Below are 24,356 nucleotides of genomic sequence, written 5' to 3'. Positions count from 1 at the left end.
CCCCCCAGCCCTTACTACTGAAAAGTTGTCCCCCTGCTATTACTACTGAAAAGTTGTCCCCCTGCCATTACTACTAAAAAGTTGTCCCCCTTCCATTACTACTAATAAGTTGTCCCCCCCTGCCATTACTACTGAAAAGTTGTCCCCCCCTGCCATTACTCCTGAAAAGTTGTCCCCCTGCCATTACTACTAAAAAGTTGTCCCCCCTGCGATAAACCATGTTGCTGATGAAAACATTACTACTTCTGCTCCAGCCGAGCGGCGAGCTTGTAGTCAGTACCCGGAACCAGGAAGTGACGTGTGTGATGGCTGATGGGAGCCACCCTTAGTGTTTTACCACCAGGGGGCGTGGGCCGATGTCAGAACGAGACATTAGCAATGGCCGTCCAATATTTTGCTTGGCCGCTCGGACGGTCGTCTGCGTGAGGTCAGTAAAAACAAAAGCAAAGGTCTGGTCGAGGGACAACGTCGCTCAATGACCGTTGATCTGGACAAAGGTCAACGTCGTTACGTTGAGTTGAACTGGTCGAGGGACAACGTCGCTCAATGACCGTTGATTTGGTCGATGGTCAACGTCCTTAACTGACCGTTGATGTGGTTTGAGGAACAACGTCACTCAGCGACCGTTGACTTGACGCCCGCTGTAACACTGACTGTTGCGGGTCATCATTAGATTTGAGGTTAATCTTGCTCTAATGAGTTTGAGGTTAAAGGTTAAGTGCTTCAAACTGTTGTTTGCCTGTGTTTTTAACCTTGTTCGTGTTTGTGTATAATTGTATGTATGTATGTATGTATTGGTCTGTAAAATTATGTATGGGTGGTCGTCATATGCAGGTCGCTACTTAGTTTATAGGACATACAATTATAGAGTAGGACGCCCATAGGACATATTGTTATATTTGATAGTAACATACCAGTAGGACATACATCTCTAGAAAAACATGTAATAGTGGCAAGCAAAGGAGGCGATATGTTTGTGACAAGGGCTAGATTGCTCAGACAAATCTTTAGCACGTCACATTTCCATTGTCCTCCACACACAACTGAATCAAATTACCTAAACTGCTAACACTATATCGACTCGACCACTCAGTTACACATACCGTTTCTAACGTGTAAAAAAAAAAGTAAACAAAAAATGTTGGATGAAAACAATTTAAAAAAAAAAAAATTCAACAATTTTTCACACTTTAAAGATGGCTGAAATTCTCCACACAAAAAAATGTTCCCCTTGTAAAACATTAAAACTTGGCTAGAAAAAAAAAGTCAGATCTTACAAATTCGTCTTATGCTCTGTCAAATTCTTTAATTCTTTATTTTTTTTTAAATAAAATCTTAACCTCATCTGTGAAAGCGATGTATTCATTCTATCTTTCCTATCACCCTGCGCCAATTTTTTTTAACCCAATGACAAATTCAAAATAAAGATGGGTTTCTTTTTTCAGCCTTGCATAGGCAGCATTCAGTCGCCATTACATAGCTCCCACCCCTGTCCGTCGACAATAGACTCGTCAATCCTGCAGACATATAAAAAAGGGCAGCCGCTAAAAAACAAATTTAATATAAAAAAGAGGGTTTAAAACTTTACAAGGGAAAGAGGCAGCGAGAGTTGTTAAGTGTCTTTTTGGGAGTGGTGTCCCCTTTTTTTGCAAGCGTCCAATCGGAGCTCTGGTCCGGCTTCTGCCCCTTGTATGCGCCCAGTTTTGTCTTAAAGAAACCTTATTAAAAACGGGACGTTTCTCTCGCTTTAGACTCGGGGTTTTTTTTTACCCACTCGTTGAAATCGGAGACAGAATTTTTGTTGTTGTTGTGTGCGAATCAATTTTACAGATCCCGAGGGAGGGGGTGTAAAAAATGTTACAAGGGGGTGGAGATAACGTTATAAAACAAAACAAAGATGGCGTCTGTCTTTCATTTCATTATGTACTGCCGTTGTTTGGAGAGACTGACCAGCCTATTATCTCAAGTCTTACTAAACAAGTGTGGCTGATTATCCATGAAGTATTTAGCAAAGAGCCTTTCACACACGGCGTAAATCTGTTACTACAACCACACTCACATTGTAAGTATTCCACAGCAAAATCTCTGTCTAGCTCTGAGCCAACATCAGCAATTCAACATGGGCCAACTCTACACACCATGGGCCAACACTAACCTTTCAGTATGGGCCAACTCTACAAACCATGACCAACACTAACTTCAGTATGGGCCAACTCTACAAACCATTGGCCAACACTAACCTTTCAGTTTGGGCCAACTCTACAAACCATGGGCCAACACTAACCTTTCAGTATGGGCCAACTCTACAAACCATGGGCCAACACTAACCTTTCAGTATGGGCCAACTCTACAAACCATTGGCCAACACTAACCTTTCAGTATGGGCCAACTCTACACACCATGGGCCAACACCAAGTCAGCTGTGTAATTAAAATTTTATATTGATTGGTGTCTACCTGATGGACTTACAAATCACGGGTACACCATACAAGTACACATAACATGTACACACATGCTCTCAGAGAAAACATACACATACAACGCAGAAGTTTACCTAACTGTATACTCAAACACATACCCAAAAATACACACAATGAAATTCTTGCACTAAACACACATCATTTGATCATTAGCGTCATCATTACTACTGTGTAGTGGGATGCGTGACCCGAGGAGGTGGGGGGGGGGTGATTCTTGAGTCGTGAGTAGACCATATCAAACACCATTAAAACAGTGAAAGACGTTAAGATAGAGAGACATGTAAGATCAGACCAAATATCATCAAAACAGTAATGAAAGACGTTAAGATAGAGAGACATGTAAGATCAGACCAAATATCATCAAAACAGTAATGAAAGACGTTAAGATAGAGAGACATGTAAGATCAGACCAAATATCATCAAAACACTAATGAAAGACGTTAAGATAGAGAGACATGTAAGATCAGACCAAATATCATCGATACAATAATGAAAGACGTTAAGATAGAGAGACATGTAAGATCAGACCAAATATCATCAAAACACTAATGAAAGACGTTAAGATAGAGAGACATGTAAGATCAGACCAAATATCATCGAAACAATAATGAAAGACATTAAGATAGAGAGAAATGTAGGAGCAGACAGACAGAAATAAAACTCGATGTGCTGAGACAGACTACATATCTTATAAATACATAGGACAAACACATACAAAGACATAAAAAATTATGACGTGTAAATACAGACAAACACAGACATAAAAAATATAGGTGTAAAAATACAGATTTACAGATATATAATTTAGACGGAAGACAGATAAAAAATGAAATGTAAAAGACAGACAGGCAGGCAGAGAGAAAAAAAATGAAAGATGTAAATGACAGACAGACAGGCAGACAGACAGAAAAAAAAATGAAAGATGTAACAGACAGACAGGCAGACAGACAGAAGTGACACCATTAAAAGAGACGGACGTCGAATAGACCGGCCTGATGAAGACGGTGCCTTCTTGGAGACGGATGTCATTCTTAGCCGCCATTTTAGGTGGGTAAGATTAAAAATTAATGCCGGGACATTTCAACGCAACCGACAGGCCGGACTGTAACTCAATATTGGGCAATCACAAGGGTGGGGGGATGGTGGAGGGTGGGGGGGGGGGGGGGGGTTGGAGGTAGAGGCGAACTCAATATTTCTTTGTCGGTCACCAACCCTCCTCACCCTCTTCGCTTTCCGTTTTTTTTTTATTTCGTTTGTCCCGGTCCCATCCTCTTCCAACCCCCCCTCCCCCCCCCCCCCCCCCCCCCCACCCCGATAACGTGAGATGATCGAACAAAAATTCGTTGGACTTCATCTCTTTCACCCCGGTCACTCACAAGCTTAACCTAATATGGCGGCCTGCCAGAGGGATGGGAGACGGGCGAAACTCGTCTGCGAATGGGGGGACGATTTTGGTTCATCTTCCGGCACTGGTACAAAGCATCATAGAGAGGGGGGGGGGATGATTCTGATTTCATTTTAGCATCCCAAAAAGAAATTGAAAAGACCGGGGCAAAGAAAACAATGGAGGTTTTAGCTAGAATCGTCTAGAACAGGAATTGGGGCGTGGGGGGGGGGGGGGGGGGGGAGGGGTGGAGAGTTGATTGATTGACAGGCATAAGAGTCTCTCTAGGGCTGGCTAACAGTACAAATGTAGTCAACAGACTGCCGTTACATACATACACGGATATTTATATATATATATATATATATATATATATATATATATATATATATATATATATATATATATATATATATATAAACAGACTACATATATACCGCTATAACTGGCAACATAGCTACAACCCACACACCCAAGTACACACTAACACTAACACACACACACATACAGACATACATATATAAATATTATATATATATACATATATATACATATATATTTATATATACATATATATATATATATATATGAAACCAATATACTTATATGTCGTCTTAATGATATATTGAGCCACACGCCAAAAGACAATATAGTGACGAAGCATGGCGTGTGTTCAATCCTTATCTTTTTTTGTATTTGAGGGGGTGGGGGTCGGGGTAATTAGAATAGAGCATTAAACAAAAAAAACTGTTTATTTCCAGGAACCCATATCTATTATCTCTGAACTATCATATCGATTCTTGTAAAAACTACAGCAAGACAGTAGAGTATCGATGCTTCGTTTCTGTCAGTATCGTTGAATTGGTTAGCTTTGTGATTCGAGTTATGGTCAGTGTTAGTAATGTGGAATAGAGAGAGATCTGAAGACCAACAGTTTTTTCTCAGTGCGTCCTCTGGCTGTATAAAGTACCTTTATTTACCAACAGTATGCAACTGTCAGTTTTTGTTTTAAATAACTCAAGTTTATGACTAGAAACTACTTCAGTTGGAATAAATATTAAAAGATAATTAATTTTTCTAATACGGAGTTTTTCAATGTAGTATTGTTATCTTTTTTCCAAGGGATATTGTAGATGAAGCTAATATCCTGTCGTTTCAGTAACTAAGTTGAAGTTCATATATCCAGGGGCGGAACTACAGTGCCGCCAGACCCCGCAATGCGGGGGGGCCCAGACCGATTGGGGGCCCAAAAATCCTGGCTAAATTATTTAAAAAAAAAATTTAAAAAAAAAATTAGGTGGAGGTCGAGTTATCTTTCTTCTACAGTTACAAACAAACACGATAGTCGGCAAACGTCTTTGATAAAAATGCACAGACTATATAGCTCGAGAGACCGCCAGACATAAAGTCAACTTCAAAGACGCAGCCTACCGTTCTTTTTAGTGGCGTCGATTAGGAGAACAAAAAAGCATTGTTATATTGTTTATATTATTAAAATACATATCTATGATTGTGTGTTTAAACTACTGGCCTGAATTCTACAAAAAAATATAATTATTTATTTCGATCTCGTACATTTATAATTGCGTTCATTTTTACTTTAACAACTGTATCAATAAACTTGTAAAAGTTTAAGTTATCTCCCTTCAGCGAAGCATCTGAAATTTGACTGTGCCGGTACACTTTGAAATCGGGCTGGGGAAATGTTGCGGCGACTATCCTGGTCTTCTAGACGACCGGAAAAAGTCGGCACTATTGATGTAGATGTTCATCGGCGCTTTCTTGTCCCCTTCCAATGAACCTTCCCAACTCTCTCCCCTGCCCCCTCTCACCCCTACCCCTCACCTCTACCCCTCACCACACCCTTAATCTTACAATAAGATGTAATGCATATATTAACGAACCGTCTATGAACTACTGAACTGTAAACTGACCACTCCTGCACATTTTGTTAAAGACACTAGTCAGTAGTTGTTCATTTACCTGATGAACAGGGGCGGAACTACAGTCCCGCCAGTCCCCGCAATGCGCGGGGGGGGGGGGGGGCAGGCCGTTTAGGGGCCCACCCACGGCTGACCAAAATTAATATTTTTTTTAAATTTTGAATTTAATTTTCGTGCATTTTTGCCTTAATATTTGGTTTGTAAAAGAAAAACACTAGCTGCGGTACGATTATCTTTATTTTACAGTCACTAAACCACGCTCTTCCGCAACAGATAAAATCCATTACACAAACTACAGTGTAAAATATAGGCAACTCTTCAAATTTGAATGACTTCTTTGACTCGTTGCCCCCCACCTCTTTAATAGCTAAATAGAGGACACGTAACTGTTTGACCGATCCTCCAAAGTGTACTGTCGCGGATTAGGCAGGGGATGGGGACCAAAAAGGGGGTTCAAAAATTGTCGAATTTTTTTTACATATTTTTACAGTTATTTATAGTTGTATTTTTTAACCATTGTCAAGGCCGAGTTCTATTTCCCTACAATCAAACACACGCTGTCGTCGGCAAAATTCTTTTTAAAAAACAACAAAGTCCATAGCACGAAAAGCCGCTACATATGAAGTGGGCTTTCGTCTTTGCGGCATTGGTAAGGGACCCGAAATCCATTGTACATTTTTCAATGTTAATGTGTTTGTGATAGTGGTTGAATTTGTATCTTGCATCCTACAAATAATAAAAAAATAATATAATACTATACTAGAAACTTCAGTTTTATATACGGTTACTTGTTTTTGCTTTTACGAGAAATATCATAGTAAACTTTTAAAGTCTCTACTTGGAATAATCTCCCCTGAGTAAGTTTTACAATGGGCGATGCTGACGTACATAGATCAAGGCGTTTTGTTGTCGCTTTCAAGTTTTTTTCCCGAGCCGACCCCTATCCCACCCCTCTTTCTCAACCTCACAAGTATCGAGGAGATAAATGTATCGTTTATGAACTACTTCCTAACCGTACGATTCAACACTTCAGCACATTTTGTCAGACACTAGACAGCACTAGATCTAGATCTAGTCAACAGATATTAATTTACTTTCATAGTATTAGGCACATCTAATTCACAAAACAGGACAGGTAAGATTATTTTTATATAATTATTTAGAAATTAATTACGTTTAGAATTAATTGAACATTATTAATAGTCAATTACTATTTATAAATGACGTCATTGAGGTGGGGGTGTGTGAGGGTCTGGCTTTTTATTAGTCCCCCCCCCTCCCCTAAATCAGAAGGTTATCCAACGCGTGACCTGGCCACATACAGTTGTACATGTGAAAAACATTTTTCTGTCTATTTTGCATTACTGCATCATTCACCCAATCGCCATGAAAACTTGGGAAGCTGTTGAGTACAGCCCCGCAAAAGTTTCTGTCATAGGCCTAACATTTGTACATATTGGAGTGGGGACTCCTAACGGAAATATGTGATTTAGCGCCCCGTGATCCTGCATAAACGGATGAGGTTACTACTTGAATACAACCGGCGGCAGTGTCATCCTGAGCGCATCACATATGAGCAAGTTGGCCCCCCACAGACAGTCGTTTAAAAGTTCCCACAACACTAGGAATAAGTCTCGCTACAACACTCGATGACTAAATCTAATTAGGTGTCGCACCAATGTTTCTTCCTGGGTAGACTGTTTTCGGAGGAGGGGTGGGGGAGGGGGAGCTCTGCCGGAAGAAACAATGTGTCGCACCCATCACCCGTGCAGTAATGTAACCGGTAGCTCCAAGAGCCCCGTGACTCCCCTGACACCTGGGTCGTCGCCGAGGGACTTACAGCATGCCTTGGCGTGTCTAGTTGGTAGTGTGGACAAACCCGAGCCCTAAGATCCAAGAAATGAACTGCCGACATTGTTAACATTTAATTCAACTTCTGGAAAACAGGGCACACGGTTGGTAACGTTTTGATGAAAGCCTCATAAAAACCGGCGTCAGTTTGGAGTGTTGGACTAGATTTAGAGAGTCCGTGCTTCTCACATGGAAAACTGAATGGGGCCAGCTCGTGTGTTGGAAAACCTCTGATTTATTCGGGTACCGGATACATTTTTTTTTTTTTAGTGCGACCTTTGTTTTCCATATATATATATATATATATATATATATATATATATATATATATATATATATATATATATATATATATATATATATATATATATATATATATATATATATTTTATATATATATATATATATATATATATATATATATATATATATATATATATATATAGGGGCCCAAAAAAAAATTCTGCGGGGGGGCCTTTTTTTTCTAGTTCCGCCACTGCATATATCCCACCCTTTACCTCCTGGCCGGGGTAGGCTTACTATAAATTAATATAACTTTACATTTATATCCCTTGGAGGAGAAAATTTGGTGGGAGAGAGACTCAAAAATCGCCGACAGCAGGCACATTTTGAAGTCCCGCCTGTGTATAGATTTCTTATTTGACAGAACATGAAAAGAATTTTCAATGAGGTAATTCTGTTTTCAGCCTACGTGTGTTTTTTTTTTATTTGAATGTCGAACGCTGTTCCTACGAAGGAGGGTTGTATTAAAGAAAAGAAATCAATGTCTTAGAGGGCAACAACTTCTGCACCAGTACCTAAAGACAGAGTAATCGCAACATAACTAATTCACGAACACTCACGAGATGTGTGGCTAACTCACATCTCCACATGGCCTAGATACGAGCCTCACACGTGATCTAAGTCATGTGACCAGACCACCTTAATGATGACGTGGTACCCAGATTTGCCCCTCTTTGCTTCCATTAGCAAGGGAAAATGTTAAAACCACTGACTAACAGAGAGTTACTTTGTTATATTTTTTCCTTGGCTACTTTGTTACTTTGCTGTCTTGATTTTAAGTTACATGTTTAAAGAGATTGCAAGAGTAATTTCTAAAGGCTTTTTACTTTTTTTCTTATTTTTGAGCAATTTGATCTTTTAAAGAATAAACAATGTCAGTCCTGAATAAGTTACATTTATTTTTTAACATTCTGCGTAATTACTCCACGAACATTTCAGTTTACAACAAGCATAATTCTTCGAGCACATTGAAAACTGTCAATTTTTGTCTTAAATAAGTCAAGTTTATAAACTACTTTGTTTGGAATAAACATTAAAAGATTTTGTATTTTTTTTAATACGCAGATTTTCAGTTTACATTGCGAAGGTTGTTTTCATTCTTATAGGTGACGTATTTTTTAATGGAAAACGATGCTTTTAATTGCGTTAAGCCTTCTGCATAAAACAATTTTGCTAAGATTCGAGTTACTACCTTCTGGTTATTTAGACTCGGTATCATCATTCCGGTTGATCAATTGTCGAACATATGGACGCAACCATACCTTTCCATCGTCCTAAATCTGGGGCTTCTTCTTCTTCTTCTTCGTTCTTAATTGTGAATATGGTGGAGGATTCAGACAACAAGTCCAACTTCGTGGACAAACCGGACTGTGGTCTCCAGTTTGGCAGGTGTCCCATATAATTTTTCCCTGAGTGGGGTGGGCAGGGGCCAGTGTCTGACTCGTGCCTGGCTATACAAAGTACATTCCTGGAGTACGTGCTCCGTATTTTCCGGAAATCTGGGGCGATTCTTACATGTTGGGTTCATGACTTACCGGCTGCTTTTGCTTCATTGACAACTGGTCTTCTAAATGTTGGATTTTTGTCCTACTTACTTTCGCCCTTCCTTCGCGGTTGCTATCTAATGCCTATCTGGTGATGTTTGTTTGTTTGTGCAATATGTGTCCAATCCATCCCCTTGTACGCTTTTGTATTTATTTGAAAACACGTTTTTTTTCCTCATTTTTTTTCCTATTCTTTGGCGTTGGTAATTTATTCAGGCCCATGATATTTAATATGCGACACGTGATAACGAAAGTGTTTTAGTTTTTTGTTAAAAGACCATACCCTAACTCCATATTACCTCGGAGTTACATGTTATTACAAACTCACACTCAAGAAAACAAAAACCCACACATTCACTCACGCACTCACACACCCATTCACGCATACACAAACCAAATCCTGTCGAACGTTGAACACGTGACTCTAGCTTCATCCAATCAAATTATTTTATTCCCCCCCCCCCCCCCCCATCTCTGTTGGATTCCAGCACGACTGATACAGTTTTGATTAACGCCAGGGGTCAAGGTCGACCCCCTCATAAAACACAAAAGGGGTCGGGGAGGGTTAACGCTGGATGCTGTGGGAGGTCAGGGGTTAATCGCGGGGGTTAACACGCTGATGAGCGCGTTAATTCGCCCCAGTGATCCCGCGACGCCTCGTAGTGACGGCAGCACGTATCGAAGCCAGCCCGGGGGCGGGGGAGCCCGTGTAGGAACAGACGGCCCGCACAAAATTAGATTTTCATATTCTGTCTAAATTTACATTGTAACAAGCCCCTGGGGCTCAGAAGTCAGACTCGAGACTGTCATTCGCGTGGGGTGGAAACTTTCTGCGAGATGGAACTGCCGGTTCTTGAGACAGCAAGTCAGGCACAGAAAGATGGGTGGGGGGGGGGGTGGTTATATGGCGGATAAAACAAGGAATGATGGTTTAATTATTGCATAATGTGATTTGGCTGAAGCTAGGGGAACTCAGCTGAGCGCGGGTTCTTGGAGACGGGGGTCTTTGATTACAGCCTGGAGATTGTGATTGTGTTTTGGACGCCGCACCGGCCACATGTCTACACGGTGAGCTGAGAAGTGTGAAGATGAGCTCGGGAGCTCAGCAAAAATGGGGTTCTCAAACGTGAGTTGGATTCATCTGGTCTGCAAGTGCTTGAAGCTCGTGCCAGAATTGTCTATGTCGGGTCCACTTACTTTCTGGACCGGAAGTTGGCTCAAGATATTTCTCGTTGAGTTTGTCTTCTGCTCACTCACACGATCACTGTTCCAAATAATAGCGTCTATATATATATATATATATATATATATATATATATATATATATATATATATATATATATATATATATATATATATATATATATATCCATTAGGATTTATTTCTAAAATTACCATTATGTGTGTACATAACACAAAATGGTTTAACTACTAAGATAAACGAAATAAATTTCCACCAATCAAAACGTTTGTATCTCCCCTCACGAGACGATCCCACAAGCCGCCGAGAGACGCCGAGAAGAAAATATGATTATGAATCGGCCAATACCAATTTTTTTGAGTGCGTGTATGACAGGCGATGATGCGCGGGGGCGGGAGGGCTGGTGGTCTTGTTTACCCTGGAGACGGCGGGCTCGTGAAAAGCTACGAAACAAAATAATCATATTTCTCGCGGGAAAATCCGCCAGGGAAAGTGGGAGGTGCTTCAGACCGGAAGTCTAAGCATAACTGGTGGTTTGTTGCTGTTTGTGAAGCTTGTAGTTATTGACAATGTTGCTGCTGTTACCTTTATCAACAAAAAAAATTATACTTTATTCTTAGCCTTTAGGTAATACCATAACACCATTAGTTTTATCTATGAAGCAACAGATGATTTTAAACAATCGAAGCATATTTTATTTTGATAATAACTTAATACCAAAATCCCCTAGGTAGAAGTACTCTACAGCAATCTAATAATTTTTTTAAAAGGGTAGGCCCTATATGAACGTGGAATTTTTTTAGAAAAGGAAGAAATTCAAAATAGCAATTATACCAAAATTAATAATTGTTAACGTTTAATTTTGTGGAAAATATCTTTTTTTTTAAATATATGTATTTTTGGTGTGAAGTGTGTTGGTCGATGCTTAAACTTAAATATTGACCAGTCTCTTTTTATTGATTATAAAAAAAAACCGTTAAAATTGACTGTATAAAATAAAATCTAAATAGACACATAAAAAATGACAAACAACCAGTTTCACCCGCACAAGAAAAAAAAAAGAAATTCAAAAGTAATAATGCGAAACAAAGACGAGAAGGAAGACGCCCGGAGAAAGGAAAAAGGAATGTAAATTGAAGCTTCGAGATGAGAAAAATGTTAGCGGCCGGGCAAGCTGAAGATAATCTCGTAAAACCCAGGGCTTAGATGACCAGTCCGGTTTCATTACATCCTCTCTCCGTGCTGTCCACCCCATTTCGGACACTGGTCACTATTCGGCGTTAGTTAAAAGGGCACCGCAAACAAAGAAGTCCAAATTGAATTAGGATGGCCCGGGGCCTGTAATGACGACCTTATTGATAAGGTAAACTCTAATGAGTGTCCTCTGCCCACAGAACGTGAGCCGGGCATCTTCTTGCGCCATTTTGGGCATTTTTTTTTTCTGTCGGGGCATAAGTTTGTTAACTTTCTCCACACAGAGTTTTTTTTACTCTCAAACTTTTCGGTTTTTTTAGAACAATAACCCGCGCTTCAATTTCGGTCTAGTGGACAATGTCCGCCGCTTTCAGACGGTGTACTGGAATGTTTATGCCCAATCATATTAGTTCTCCGGTGCTACGGGATGTTCATGTCCGGGGATATTAGTCCTAGCAATTATCCGCGAAGTAAAGGAGGGTAAATATAGCCGACCACTAATAATGAGGTTGGAGGCTTTTTGGCCAATTTACGTCACCCTAGACTAACTTCTACTGTATAAAAAAATGGTTTTCGCCTAAAAAAATCCTGGCCGTAAGAGGAAGTAGCCTTTAGAATGTTACATTAAAGATGGCGTGGGGTACATAATGGCGTCTGTATCTTTGTAATGGGACAGGATGAAGAAAGCTTTCAAAATTTTACATTTTTACGGGGTAATCGTGTCATTACATAATTAGAACACAGTTCACCTATTATTTTTATTTAATTTAGTGACTAGGTCTGAAAGCACAGGATAACAGGTGCTTGTACATAATATACAGGTCATTCAAATTCCATTAGGTGGACCTGTTCTAAATACCGGAAGTCTGGATCAGATGAATTATCTTTCAAAAATATGGTTATATTTCACGTTATTATTTTTTACAATTTTCCGTGGGTTTTTTTTAGTTGATTCTAATACGACTTCTATATTGTGAATAATTTCTTAATTTTTCTTCTGTGAATATCATGAAAGACTTTCTCACTTTTAGAAGGTTTTTTGAAGGTCTGTATTTTAAGATCAATATTTTCCCCTGATTCTTCATTGTGCTAAGAACTTAAAGCCAGCACATTTTTCTATCAACTAAGTCAACTGACAAAACGTTTGGGTACTATGCCCATGCTGTGGTCCGTGGTTCAAGGCACAAGTAGACGACGGTGCTAACAATATTCATCAGAACTACAAACATGTTCCCCAGATAAAATTTAAAATTAACATTTTTTTTAAAGCTATGGGAATTCCTGCAATATTTTTTTTTTGTTTGCTTCCAATAAAAAACTTAACCGGTTTAGTGTTTAATTATCAAGTGTGAAATGGAGATTGAAATTAATTAATTTAAAGTCCCACCGATTAACCTCCAATATCTGGGCGATTCTTCGGCAGAGCTGTCCAATAAATGGGATAAAATTTATAATGAAATGGAAACATTGAGCCCTTCATCACGTCCAGATCCATGCCCTTTCCCCTCCCTCCCCACCACCACCCCCGGGCTTTACCAACCCACCCTTCAAAGCGATTTTCGTTTTGGTGAATGTGGTCAGTATATTGCTATACAAAGACTGATGTAAAAAAAAGTATGAGAAAGATATATGTTTTAAAACTCAACATCAAATAAGTATACAACGTAGGCCTACACAAGTATAAATGTATAGCAGTATGTCCAAGAACTATTGTGTTCTAATTCCAATTATTTTTATAAATGTTTGCAAGGTTTTAAAAATGTGTTATACTTAACAATTTTATATTAAGTTTTAAAGTTTTGGTGCAATTGAGTTGTGTAATGTTGGTGGTCACATATTAGAAGTCTTTTTCTTGGCTATATATATATATATATATATATATATATATATATATATATATATATATATATATATATATATATATATATATATATATATATATATATATAACCAACTAATCACCACACCAACTGACCAGCACACTAAATGACACACTCTGACTGACCAACTGACCACTATACTAAATGACACACACCAACTGACCAACTGACCACCACACTAAATGACACAGACCGAATGACCAGCTTTTTTGTTATAATCATCGTCCCAGTGGTCCAGCATGAAAGCCCAACGCTGATTGGTCAGGTTTTTCTCTAAGATAAGTGCCAAGGTTGTGGATTAGGGTTGGACCAGGCTATTGGTCATTCTTTATTTCTGGTTGTCTGACGGTGATTGAGCTGACCACTCCAAAAAATAAGACAGAAAAAAAAACTGGCCCTACAAGCGATGACCAATACTATAGGATTCAAATTTCAGAGAATGGGGTCCGGCGCTGTTTCTCCGGCCTCCGCCGGTCCGTCGTGATTGTCAGAAACCCTAGTCACGCACTGACCTGGGGCCAGCTAGGGGGTGGGGGAGGGGGGGGGGCAGAAATTGGTTATGTCTGAAGTTCGGGTACACGAAGCTGTAGACGTTGAGAGACGTGTAGAAACTGTAACCGGAGAAATGAAACGAAGATATTCACAAATTACGGTCAGAGGAATGTAACACAATAGAGTATGGAGTAGAAATTAGGTTTGTGTTTTAACACGATAAATTATTTTTTTGCTTTTTTGTTCTTTTTAAAAACTAAACTATTAGACAATCAATCGCTGGTCTTCGCCAGATTTGTCTGCTTTATGAGGTTTAAAAGATTAAATGAATATCAAAATCTCCGGTGAACTAATATGTATCTTAAAAGTCTTGAGATTTTATGTAAGTGGTGGTAGTTATGTTTTATAGCTTCCACGGCAAGGATAGGTGAAGTAAGAGTTCATGTATTATAAGTGACTGGCATTGTATGTTAACTATAACAGCATCTTTGAAAGAATTTATAGTAGCATGTCAGTACAAAGACAAATTGGTATACTGACCTCTCGTTACAATAGTATCGTTCTGCTGCTAACCTGAAAGTCAAGAGTTCGGATCCCGGCCTGGTATCCTAGTGAATACATACGGGCTTATTGTCCTCTCTGTACAATAGTCTGGTACTGTGCTATACGTTCCTTTATTCAATACTCTAGTACCAATTCTATATTGCCCATATTTTAAAATAGTTTGGAACTTGTAGTACTTTGTTACATACTTCGCTTTGTTGTCCCTTACTACCCTATACCTCCCCATACTGCCCTATCGTCCTATGTTGTCCCATACTTCTCAATACTTTCCCATACTACCCCATACTCCCCAACACTGTCCTATACTACCCTATACTGCCCCTACTACCCCACACTCCCCTATACTGCCCTGTACTGCCCGATACTGCCCGATACTGCCCGATACTGCCCGATACTGCCCGATACTGCCCGATACTGCCCTAGACTACCTTATACTGACCAGACCTATCAGCCCATCTGAGGATCAAACCCAGACCTGTCCTGTCACCGACGAGGTAATTCCCCACACCGTCCAGCTCCTGGTCACCCCTGGACAGCCCGGTGGTCTGGCCTCAAGCGATATGGTCATGTGGTCATTTCACTGGACGGACACTATCAAGGCCCATCTTAATTTAACGTGGTCGGGCCTCGTGTGCTGGTCACTCTACACCAGACCAACCGACTGGACAAGAAGCGGAAGAGGATTAACCCTTGGTCTGAAGTGTGTTTGACTTCTGGAGAGATTTCATCCTCCTCGACTTCAACATAGCTCTCTTCTCTCTCTGTAAAGATTAAATTTGCTGGCTTAAAAAAAATCAGGTCACACAACCACCCCCCCCCCCCCCCATCTCCACTGCTATACAATTTTTTTTAATGTTTAATCTACAAATCCCGGCAAAAGAAACTTTCTCTCAGCATTATGGGATAACAGCTGAAAATCCTGGATTTTTACAAGAGAGATTATGTGTTCATTAAATTATATCTGAAAAGAGCAATCTGCTGTTTTGTTATTAGAGTTAACGCCCTTTTTTTGTCTCCAGGATTATTGTTCCTGAATGGAAAGGAAAGTTTTTCTTTTGGGCAAATTTCATTTTGTCTTTATCAAAACGTTCTCTCTGGGCGAGTCTTTGATCAAATTTTCTTGACGCTTTCTTTATTTGTCCATGTGCTCTCAGACTTGTCATTGGATCTGTTCTGCAGCTGTTGGAACTGGTCCCTGAAATAGAAACATTTTACTTCTTAGGTCTAACGCATCTGGACATCTTTTTGACTGGATTTTTACCAATCTATTTGAACTATGACTTTTGCAGATATTTGACAGATCTTAAATTAGAAGCCTGGGTTATCTGCCTTGTCGATCATTTTATTCCAGTTCATTAGCCCTGTGGTCAAGCTTCTTGGTTAATTCATTTGTCCAGCTTAAGTTTCTTGATATTTCTTCATGGGTCAGCTCCATGACCCAGCTCCATGACCCAGCTCCCTGACCCAGCTCCCTGACCCAGCACCTTGACCCAGCTCCTTGACCACAGCTCCTTGACCCCAGCTGCTTGACCCCAGCTGCTTGACCCCAGCTGCTTGACCCCAGCTGCTTGACCCCAGCTCCATGACCCATCTTGACCCAGCTCTATGACCCATCTTGACCCATCTCCTTGACCTAGCTCCTTGACCCAGCTCCCTGACCCAGCTCCTTGACCCAGCTCCCTGACCCAGCTCCCTGACCCAGCTCCATGACCCATCTTGACCCAGCTCCCTGACCCAGCTCCTTAACCCAGCTCCTTAACCCAACTCCTTGACCCAGCTCCTTGACCCAGCTCCTTGACCCAGCTCCTTGGACCAGCTCCTTGACCCCAGCTGCTTGACCCCAGCTCCATGACCCATCTTGACCCAGCTCCTTGACCCAGCTCCATGACCCATCTCCTTGACCTAGCTCCCTGACCCAGCTCCCTGACCCAGCTCCTTGACCCAGCTCCATGACCCAGCTCAATGACCCAGCTCCATGACCCATCTCCATGACCCAGCTCCATGACCCAGCTCCTTGACCCAGCTCTATGACCCAGCTCCATGACCCATCTCCATGACCCAGCTCCATGACCCAGCTCCTTGACCCAGCTCCCTGACCCATCTCCTTGACCTAGCTCCCTGACCCAGCTCCCTGACCCAGCTCCTTGACCCATCTCCATGACCCAGCTCCATGACCCAGCTCCTTGACCCAGCTCCATGACCCAGCTCCTTGACCCAGCTCCATGACCCATCTTGACCCAGCTCCTTGACCCAGCTCCTTGACCCAGCTCCATGACCCAGCTCCATGACCCAGCTCCATGATCCAGCTCTTTGACCCATCTCCTTGACCCAGCTCCATGATCCAGCTCCTTGACCCATCTCCTTGACCCATCTCCTTTGACCCAGCTCCTTGACCCATCTCCTTGACCCATCTCCTTGACCCATCTCCTTGACCCAGCTCCATGACCCAGCTCTATGACCCAGCTCCATGACCCAGCTCCATGACCCAGCTCCATGACCCAGCTCCATGACCCAGCTCCATGACCCAGCTCTATGACCCATCTCCTTGACCATGCTCCATGACCCAGCTCCTTGACCCAGCTCCATGGCCCAGCTCCATGACCCAGCTCCTTGACCCAGCTCTATGACCCATCTCCTTGACCCAGCTCCATGACCCAGCTCCTTGACCCAGCTCCATGACCCAGCTCCTTGACCCAGCTCCATGACCCATCTTGACCCAGCTCCTTGACCCAGCTCCTTGACCCAGCTCCATGACCCAGCTCCATGACCCAGCTCCATGATCCAGCTCCTTGACCCAGCTCCTTGACCCAGCTTCATGATCCAGCTCCTTGACCCATCTCCTTGACCCATCTCCTTGACCCAGCTCCTTGACCCATCTCCTTGACCCATCTCCTTGACCCATCTCCTTGACCCAGCTCCATGACCCAGCTCCATGACCCAGCTCTCTGACCCAGCTCAAAGACCCAACTTGACCCAGCTCCATGATCCAGCTCCTTGACCCAGCTCCTTGACCCAGCTCCATGATCCAGCTCCTTGACCCATCTCCTTGACCCATCTCCTTGACCCAGCTCCTTGACCCATCTCCTTGACCCATCTCCTTGACCCATCTCCTTGACCCAGCTCCATGACCCAGCTTCTTGACCCAGCTCCATGGCCCAGCTCCATGACCCAGCTCCTTGACCCAGCTCTATGACCCATCTCCTTGACCCAGCTCCATGACCCAGCTCCTTGACCCAGCTCCATGACCCAGCTCCTTGACCCAGCTCCATGACCCATCTTGACCCAGCTCCTTGACCCAGCTCCTTGACCCAGCTCCATGACCCAGCTCCATGACCCAGCTCCATGATCCAGCTCCTTGACCCAGCTCCTTGACCCAGCTCCATGATCCAGCTCCTTGACCCATCTCCTTGACCCAGCTCCATGACCCAGCTCCATGACCCAGCTCTCTGACCCAGCTCAAAGACCCAACTTGACCCAGCTCCTTGACCCAGCTCTTTGACCCAGCTCTTTGACCCAGCTCCATTATCCAGCTTAACTCAGAAAGATAATCATATATAAAATGCTATATTGTAATTAATATGAATTAGTTACAAGGTGCCTTAACAAGAAAGAAATTAAAAAGGCAGGCTTAGAGCTGTTAACAACTTAACTTCATTAAATTATTATACAAATATAATATTGAATTATCTGCTTTAATATTGTTTTCGTTAACCACTTCTATACTTCTTTCAATTCTCATAATATGATTAGATATTGCATACACCCTACTCATGTTTAACATTTGGGTTTTTCCAGATCTAAATATAGCCACCTCAGATGACGAAATATCTGAGCCTGCGCACTAAGAACGCGCCCTATCGTTCCCATATTTCCCCCACGAATTGCTACAGTCACCGAGCCAGGCTACGAGAGAGAAATCTCAAATTCGCTGTGTCAATAAAAAGGAACTATATTCTCGGGGCAAACAAACCCCGGGACTCGTTTGATCACATCCCCTGTCCGTCTGATCCTAGCGTCGCCCCTACCTTTCTCTCATACACATCGACAAGCCGTTGACAAAATATGACAGTTTAACTCGCCGGTAACGAAGGGGGAAAACCTCGTCTTTTGATTCGTAAATGTCAGCCATATTGAAGATGCTATCCGGCATGTGTACTTATATACATGTGGCCAGGTTTTTTCCACCGCAAGAGCCGGATGAAAAAAAAAATGGTGGTTGTGGTTGCCAGGGAGCTGTGTACGTTTGATCCTGGGTGTTAATCCGGGTCTCGATGACGGGAATACACGAGGGTTGTGGGGTTTGTGTGGGGGGGGGGGGAGCACTCGCTGAACCCGCGTGGGAGTGATGATACGGTGGGGGAGAGCTATCATATGGCGGGCGGGGTCAGGGAACTCAGGGGGAAATTAGTCTGTCGTTTCTTACTGGTAGGTAAAATGGTCTGCTTTTTCTTAATGGTAGTTACATTAGTCTGCATTGGGTAGTTAAGTACACTTTCGAACACGGAGGTCCTTGGAACAGGTGAAGTAGAGTTAACGTGTTTCTGTACCCTCATCGTATAAAAGGATTTTGTTGTCAGTGCTGTGCCCAGCCGCCCTTACTTTCCTTAACGTGAATTCGAGCTGGGTTCCATCGACACAAATCCGGGATTCGAACCCGAGACTTTTGGGTTAAGAGCCGTATGCTTTACCATCCAACCACGTCGTCCAACTTCATTTGTTTACTGGTGGGTAAGTTAGTCTGCCTTTGCCTACTAAAGAGTACATTGGTCCGCCTGCTGAAGGAAGCCTTTACTTACAAAACTGTTACTTTGTCTGCTACTGAAGTGTTACTTTGTCTGCTACTGTCATTTTACCTTAAAGGTACATTCTCTCAATACGATACCAGTACACTGTCAGTATAGTGTCAACACACTGTCAACACACTGTCAGCAAAGTCTCAACACACTGTCAGCACACGCTCAACACACGCTCAGCACACTGTCTGTGCTATGTCCATCGCCGTGTTGTCCTCGCCTTATGTGACGTCACCTCCGGTTTCCTGTTGACTGTTGATAATCGCCGAGTGCGCAATTTGTAATATCCGTTTGATGAAGCCCCGTCTCTATCCCTCCCACAAACACCGGACTTTTTTTCTCTAATCAAATATTACTGCGCCAAGCATATTGTGATGAGAGCATTATGTCGCAAACCCCCGCCCTTAAGTCAACAACCACCGCGCTCCCTAAGAATTCTATTTACGCGGGGAAGCGCCCCCCCCCCTCCCCATAGTCATGATGAGATGGCCCAGTGTTTCAATTTTCATCAATACATTTTGAGTCCTGAGACAACACAGAACGAGCGGCTCTTTATCGTAGTGGCCCATACAGAGCCGCGCTTCATCCGGCGGAAGCTTGGCTGCTTTTTGAAATTAATACGCGCCAATCACAGCCCTCCGTTTCTACATCCGGAAGTAAACACTGAAGCACGCGCTGGTCTTTCATGTCAGATTCTTGTGCTTGTCCCTGGCTGCCATTTTGAAAAAAAAGGAAAGGCTACTATCTTCTTTCCAATTCTGCCGTATCGAAATTTATACTGTTTCCAATTTTGTTGTTAGTTCTTCTGTCTTTGACCGTCTCAACAATGTTGTTGTTAGTTCTTTGTTTTTGACAATCTAATAATTTTTTTAAAATGTTAGTTCTACTTTTCTTAGCCATGATTTTGTTCAGATGTTCGTTATTTTGTCTTTGACAATCTAAACACATTTTTTAGATGTTAGTTCTACTTCATTTAGCCGTCTCAGCATTTTTACTTTCTCGTATATACGAAGTATAGAGAAAGTATTGTAATCGTGCACAAAAATTACTTGAAATTTTAATAATTTTCACCGTATTACACCTCAGTCCTTCATCACATGCGAAGTATAGAGGACTTATTTTAATCGGGCAAAAATTATCAATCCAGATTTATCAAAATTAAGAGGTTTTATGCGTAATCCAGTCTGAAAAACTGGGCTTTGCAATTCTGTCCGTATGTCTGTGTGTCTGTGTGTGTGTCTGTCTGTCCGTGTATAAACACGATAACTTGAGTACCGTTACAGCTAGTTTGATGAAATTTCATATATAAGTATTTTATCAAAATTGTAGATCCGTATCAACTTTTGAGCGATTTCCGATAACCGGAAGTGATACTTTTTCTACTTTGAATTTTCCAAAAGCCTATAACTTGAGTACTATTTCAGATAGATAAACGAAATTTCACATGTAAGTATAAGATCTAATTCTCTACCTTCTTTCAAATTTTGAGTAATTTCCGTTGCCCGGAAGTACTAATTTACGCTACTTCCGATTTCTCAAAAAACTAATGTACATTTTTAAAGTGCTAATAATATTGCGCACTATTATGCACTTTTTTATTTGGCGTTCACTTGGTGTGCAATCTTTTGTCTACGAGATTTTATTCTATTTTTAAAACTTTAAGTATTTAAAATGGATTAAAAATCATGTCTATAGCCCGAGTTCCCATCCCCTGTTATTTTATATAAGAATATTCGAGAAAGTTTAGGGGAGATCACTCCCGGTTTATTTATTTCTTTTTTCTACTTTCATTGAACCGTCTCAAACTTGAGGCTCCAGTGTCTAGATGTGTAAGTCTCTTTGTTTGATCAAAAGAGATACACGTCTTCAATGGACACTGTGCTCTTTATTCAGATGGGCTTTACAGAAGATAGATTTGCTATACAGAAGAGATGTGCTATACAGGAGATAGATGTGCTATTCAGAAGATAGATGTGCTATACAGAAGATAGATGTGCTATACAGAAGATAGATGTGCTATACAGAAGAGATGTGCTATCAGAAGACAGATATGCTATACAGAAGATAGATATGCTATGCAGAAGATAAATGTGCTATACAGAAGATATATGTGCTATACAGAAGATAGATGTGCTATACAGGAGATAGATGTGCTATTCAGAAGATAGATGGGCTATACAGAAGATATATATGCTACACTGAAGACAGATGTGCTATACTGAAGATAGATTTGCTATACAGAAGAGATGTGCTATACAGGATATAGATGTGCTATACAGAGGAGATGTGCTATACAGAAGATAGATATGCTATACAGAAGATAGATGTGCTATACAGAAAAAATATGGGCTATAATACGGAAGACAGAAGTACTGTAGAGAATACAGAAGTGCTAAAGAGAGACGGATGGTGCTTACAGAATAAATAAGTGCTATACAGAAGATAGATGTGCTACGAAGAAGACATATTTGATATGAAGCAAAACGAATGTACGATACATAATAGTCCATCTCACTATACCTACATCCACCCATGAGTTGGGATAACGTCATACCTACATCCACCCATGATTTGGGATAGAGTTAGGCCTGCATGTACCCATGATTTGGGATAGCGTTATACCTACATCATCCCATGATTTGCGATAGCGTTATACCTGCATCTACCCATGATTTGCGATAGCGTTATACCCATGATTTGGGATAGAGTTAGGCCTGCTACAACTTACAATGTCTACTGTAAACCACGTCCTTGCTCTGGGATCCAGTTATAATACAAAACAGGAAGTCGTTTCTTCGCCTTCTCCGCTCTCTGACGACCAACATTTTATGTATAATTGTAACATTAAAAGGAACTGGGGACTTAAAGTACAATGGATCGAATAAAGACATTGCTAATTAGCTAATTAGCGCTATAAAAACGCGGTCATAAGTGCTCTTGGGTCAACATTTTAAATTTAAGTCATTAATATAATTCATTCATATACAGTTACCAGTACTCGTCGCGTGAGCTGTTCTAACCCTCCATTCACGCGCGTAGTCTATCCCTCGGTACGTACTCATACACACACGCACATAAACCCGAACACAAACACACACATGCATGACTCTAAAAAAATAATTCAGACAGCAATTAATTCATCGCGCTGATCAAAAATTCCCCTTTAGCGTATGCAAAAAATATGACCAATGTAGCCTGCACGGTATGGAGTGCTCACGCACAGAGCACAAATTGCTCACGTGCACACACACACACACGCTCAGACATTCACACATACATGCACACGAAAACACACACACACATCACCCCTTTCACACACACACACAACTCACCACTGTGGTAATTACTATTATTGCCGTCATGTCAATAATTCTATATAACCTGTCATCTCCCCCCCCCCCCCCCACATGCTCACCTATACACGCAACCCTCATCAAATAATCTAATTAATTAAGCAGCTGTTGATTAAACATAAAAAATCCTTTGTTTTAGTCCATTTACCACACATCAGACCTGCAGTACTTAACTAGCCATCATTTAAACCTCTGTCAAAAACTGAACACAATCTTGCTTCAGGCAATAATACATACAATTTCATTGAGGTAAAAGTAAAAGACGAAAATTAAAAGACAGTGTTTTTGGGCTCCTAGGGTAGAGAGGGTGGAGTTTGGGGCATGGTAGGGAATATCCTTAACTCTGCTGGATATGGTTCTAAAATCCATGTTATTTAGGAGTGTGCATGTGTGTATGCGGGGGGGGGGGATAGAATTAGCTTCATGTTGCATGGATTACATTTTTTTCCCGACTCAGATAAAAACCAGCCGGCCACTGGTCAGTTCGTTGTAATCCCGTAAAGCCCTTCCCATTTATTTCTTGCTTATATTTTTATGTTTTGGCTGTGGCAGTTAGGAAACTTTATCTGGGTATTTTTTAAGTTTTTTTTTTCTTTTTGATGATTGAAATTGTTGAGAGAGTTTTTATCCAACACACTGGTACACTAGTAAACAAAAATTATGGAGTTTGGTACAGCACAAGGAACACGATCGGGCTATATGAGAGGGATTAGAGATGAAATGGGTTGATGTAAGGATCAAGATGATAAATGATGGTACAAAATTGAGCCAGATGGTATAAGATGGTGCAAGATGGTAAGAGATGACAAAAATGTTCCAAGTTGTATCATGATGAATCAAGAAATACCACCAAAGATCACGATGCAGCAAGATGGATCACGCTAGATCACCTAGGATCACGATGTAGGAAGACGGATCACGCTAGATCACCTAGGATCACGACGTAGCAATATGGATCACGCTAGATCACCTAGGATCTCGATGTAGGAAGACGGATCACGCTAGATCACATAGGATCACGACGTAGCAATATGGATCACGCTAGATCACCTAGGATCACGATGTAGCAATATGGATCACGCTAGATCACCTAGGATGACGATGTAGCAAGATGGATCACATTAGATCACCTAGGATCACGATGTAGTAAGATGCATCACACCAGAAAACCAAAAATCTCGACGTACAAAGCCCAGCTCAGTACCCAGCAACCGGCCACATCATCCCAAAACCCGGTCATCGGTCCAACCTTTCAACATGTAGCCGGCCATGAGTACCCAGCAACCGGCCACATCATCCCAAAACCCGGTCACCGGTCCAACCTTTCAACATGCAGCCGGTCATGTGACCGACACCATACCCGGCACTGAGCAT

The 24,356-nt window shown here is 41.5% G+C and overlaps 1 protein-coding gene across 1 annotated transcript; it reads right to left on the bottom strand.

Annotated features, from left to right (window-relative positions):
• Positions 1 to 16,861: 16,861 nt before the first annotated feature.
• On the bottom strand, positions 16,862 to 17,653 carry LOC131949852 (fibroin heavy chain-like). The gene has a single exon (XM_059311864.1). It carries the CDS (start codon positions 17,651 to 17,653, stop codon positions 16,862 to 16,864), a length of 792 nt encoding a protein of 263 aa, XP_059167847.1.
• Positions 17,654 to 24,356: the final 6,703 nt, after the last annotated feature.

The sequence above is a fragment of the Physella acuta genome, unplaced genomic scaffold (genome assembly GCF_028476545.2).
Source record: "Physella acuta isolate Inbredline_101_S28 unplaced genomic scaffold, ASM2847654v3 ptg000716l, whole genome shotgun sequence".
NCBI lineage: Eukaryota > Metazoa > Mollusca > Gastropoda > Physidae > Physella > Physella acuta.
This window is presented reverse-complemented; position numbering and strand designations above follow the sequence as displayed.

Excerpts from the sequence above, each read along its gene's own strand:
- LOC131949852 (XM_059311864.1), bottom strand. The coding sequence starts at position 17,653 with ATGAAGCTGGGTCAAGGAGCTGGGTCAAGGAGCTGGATCATGGAGCTG.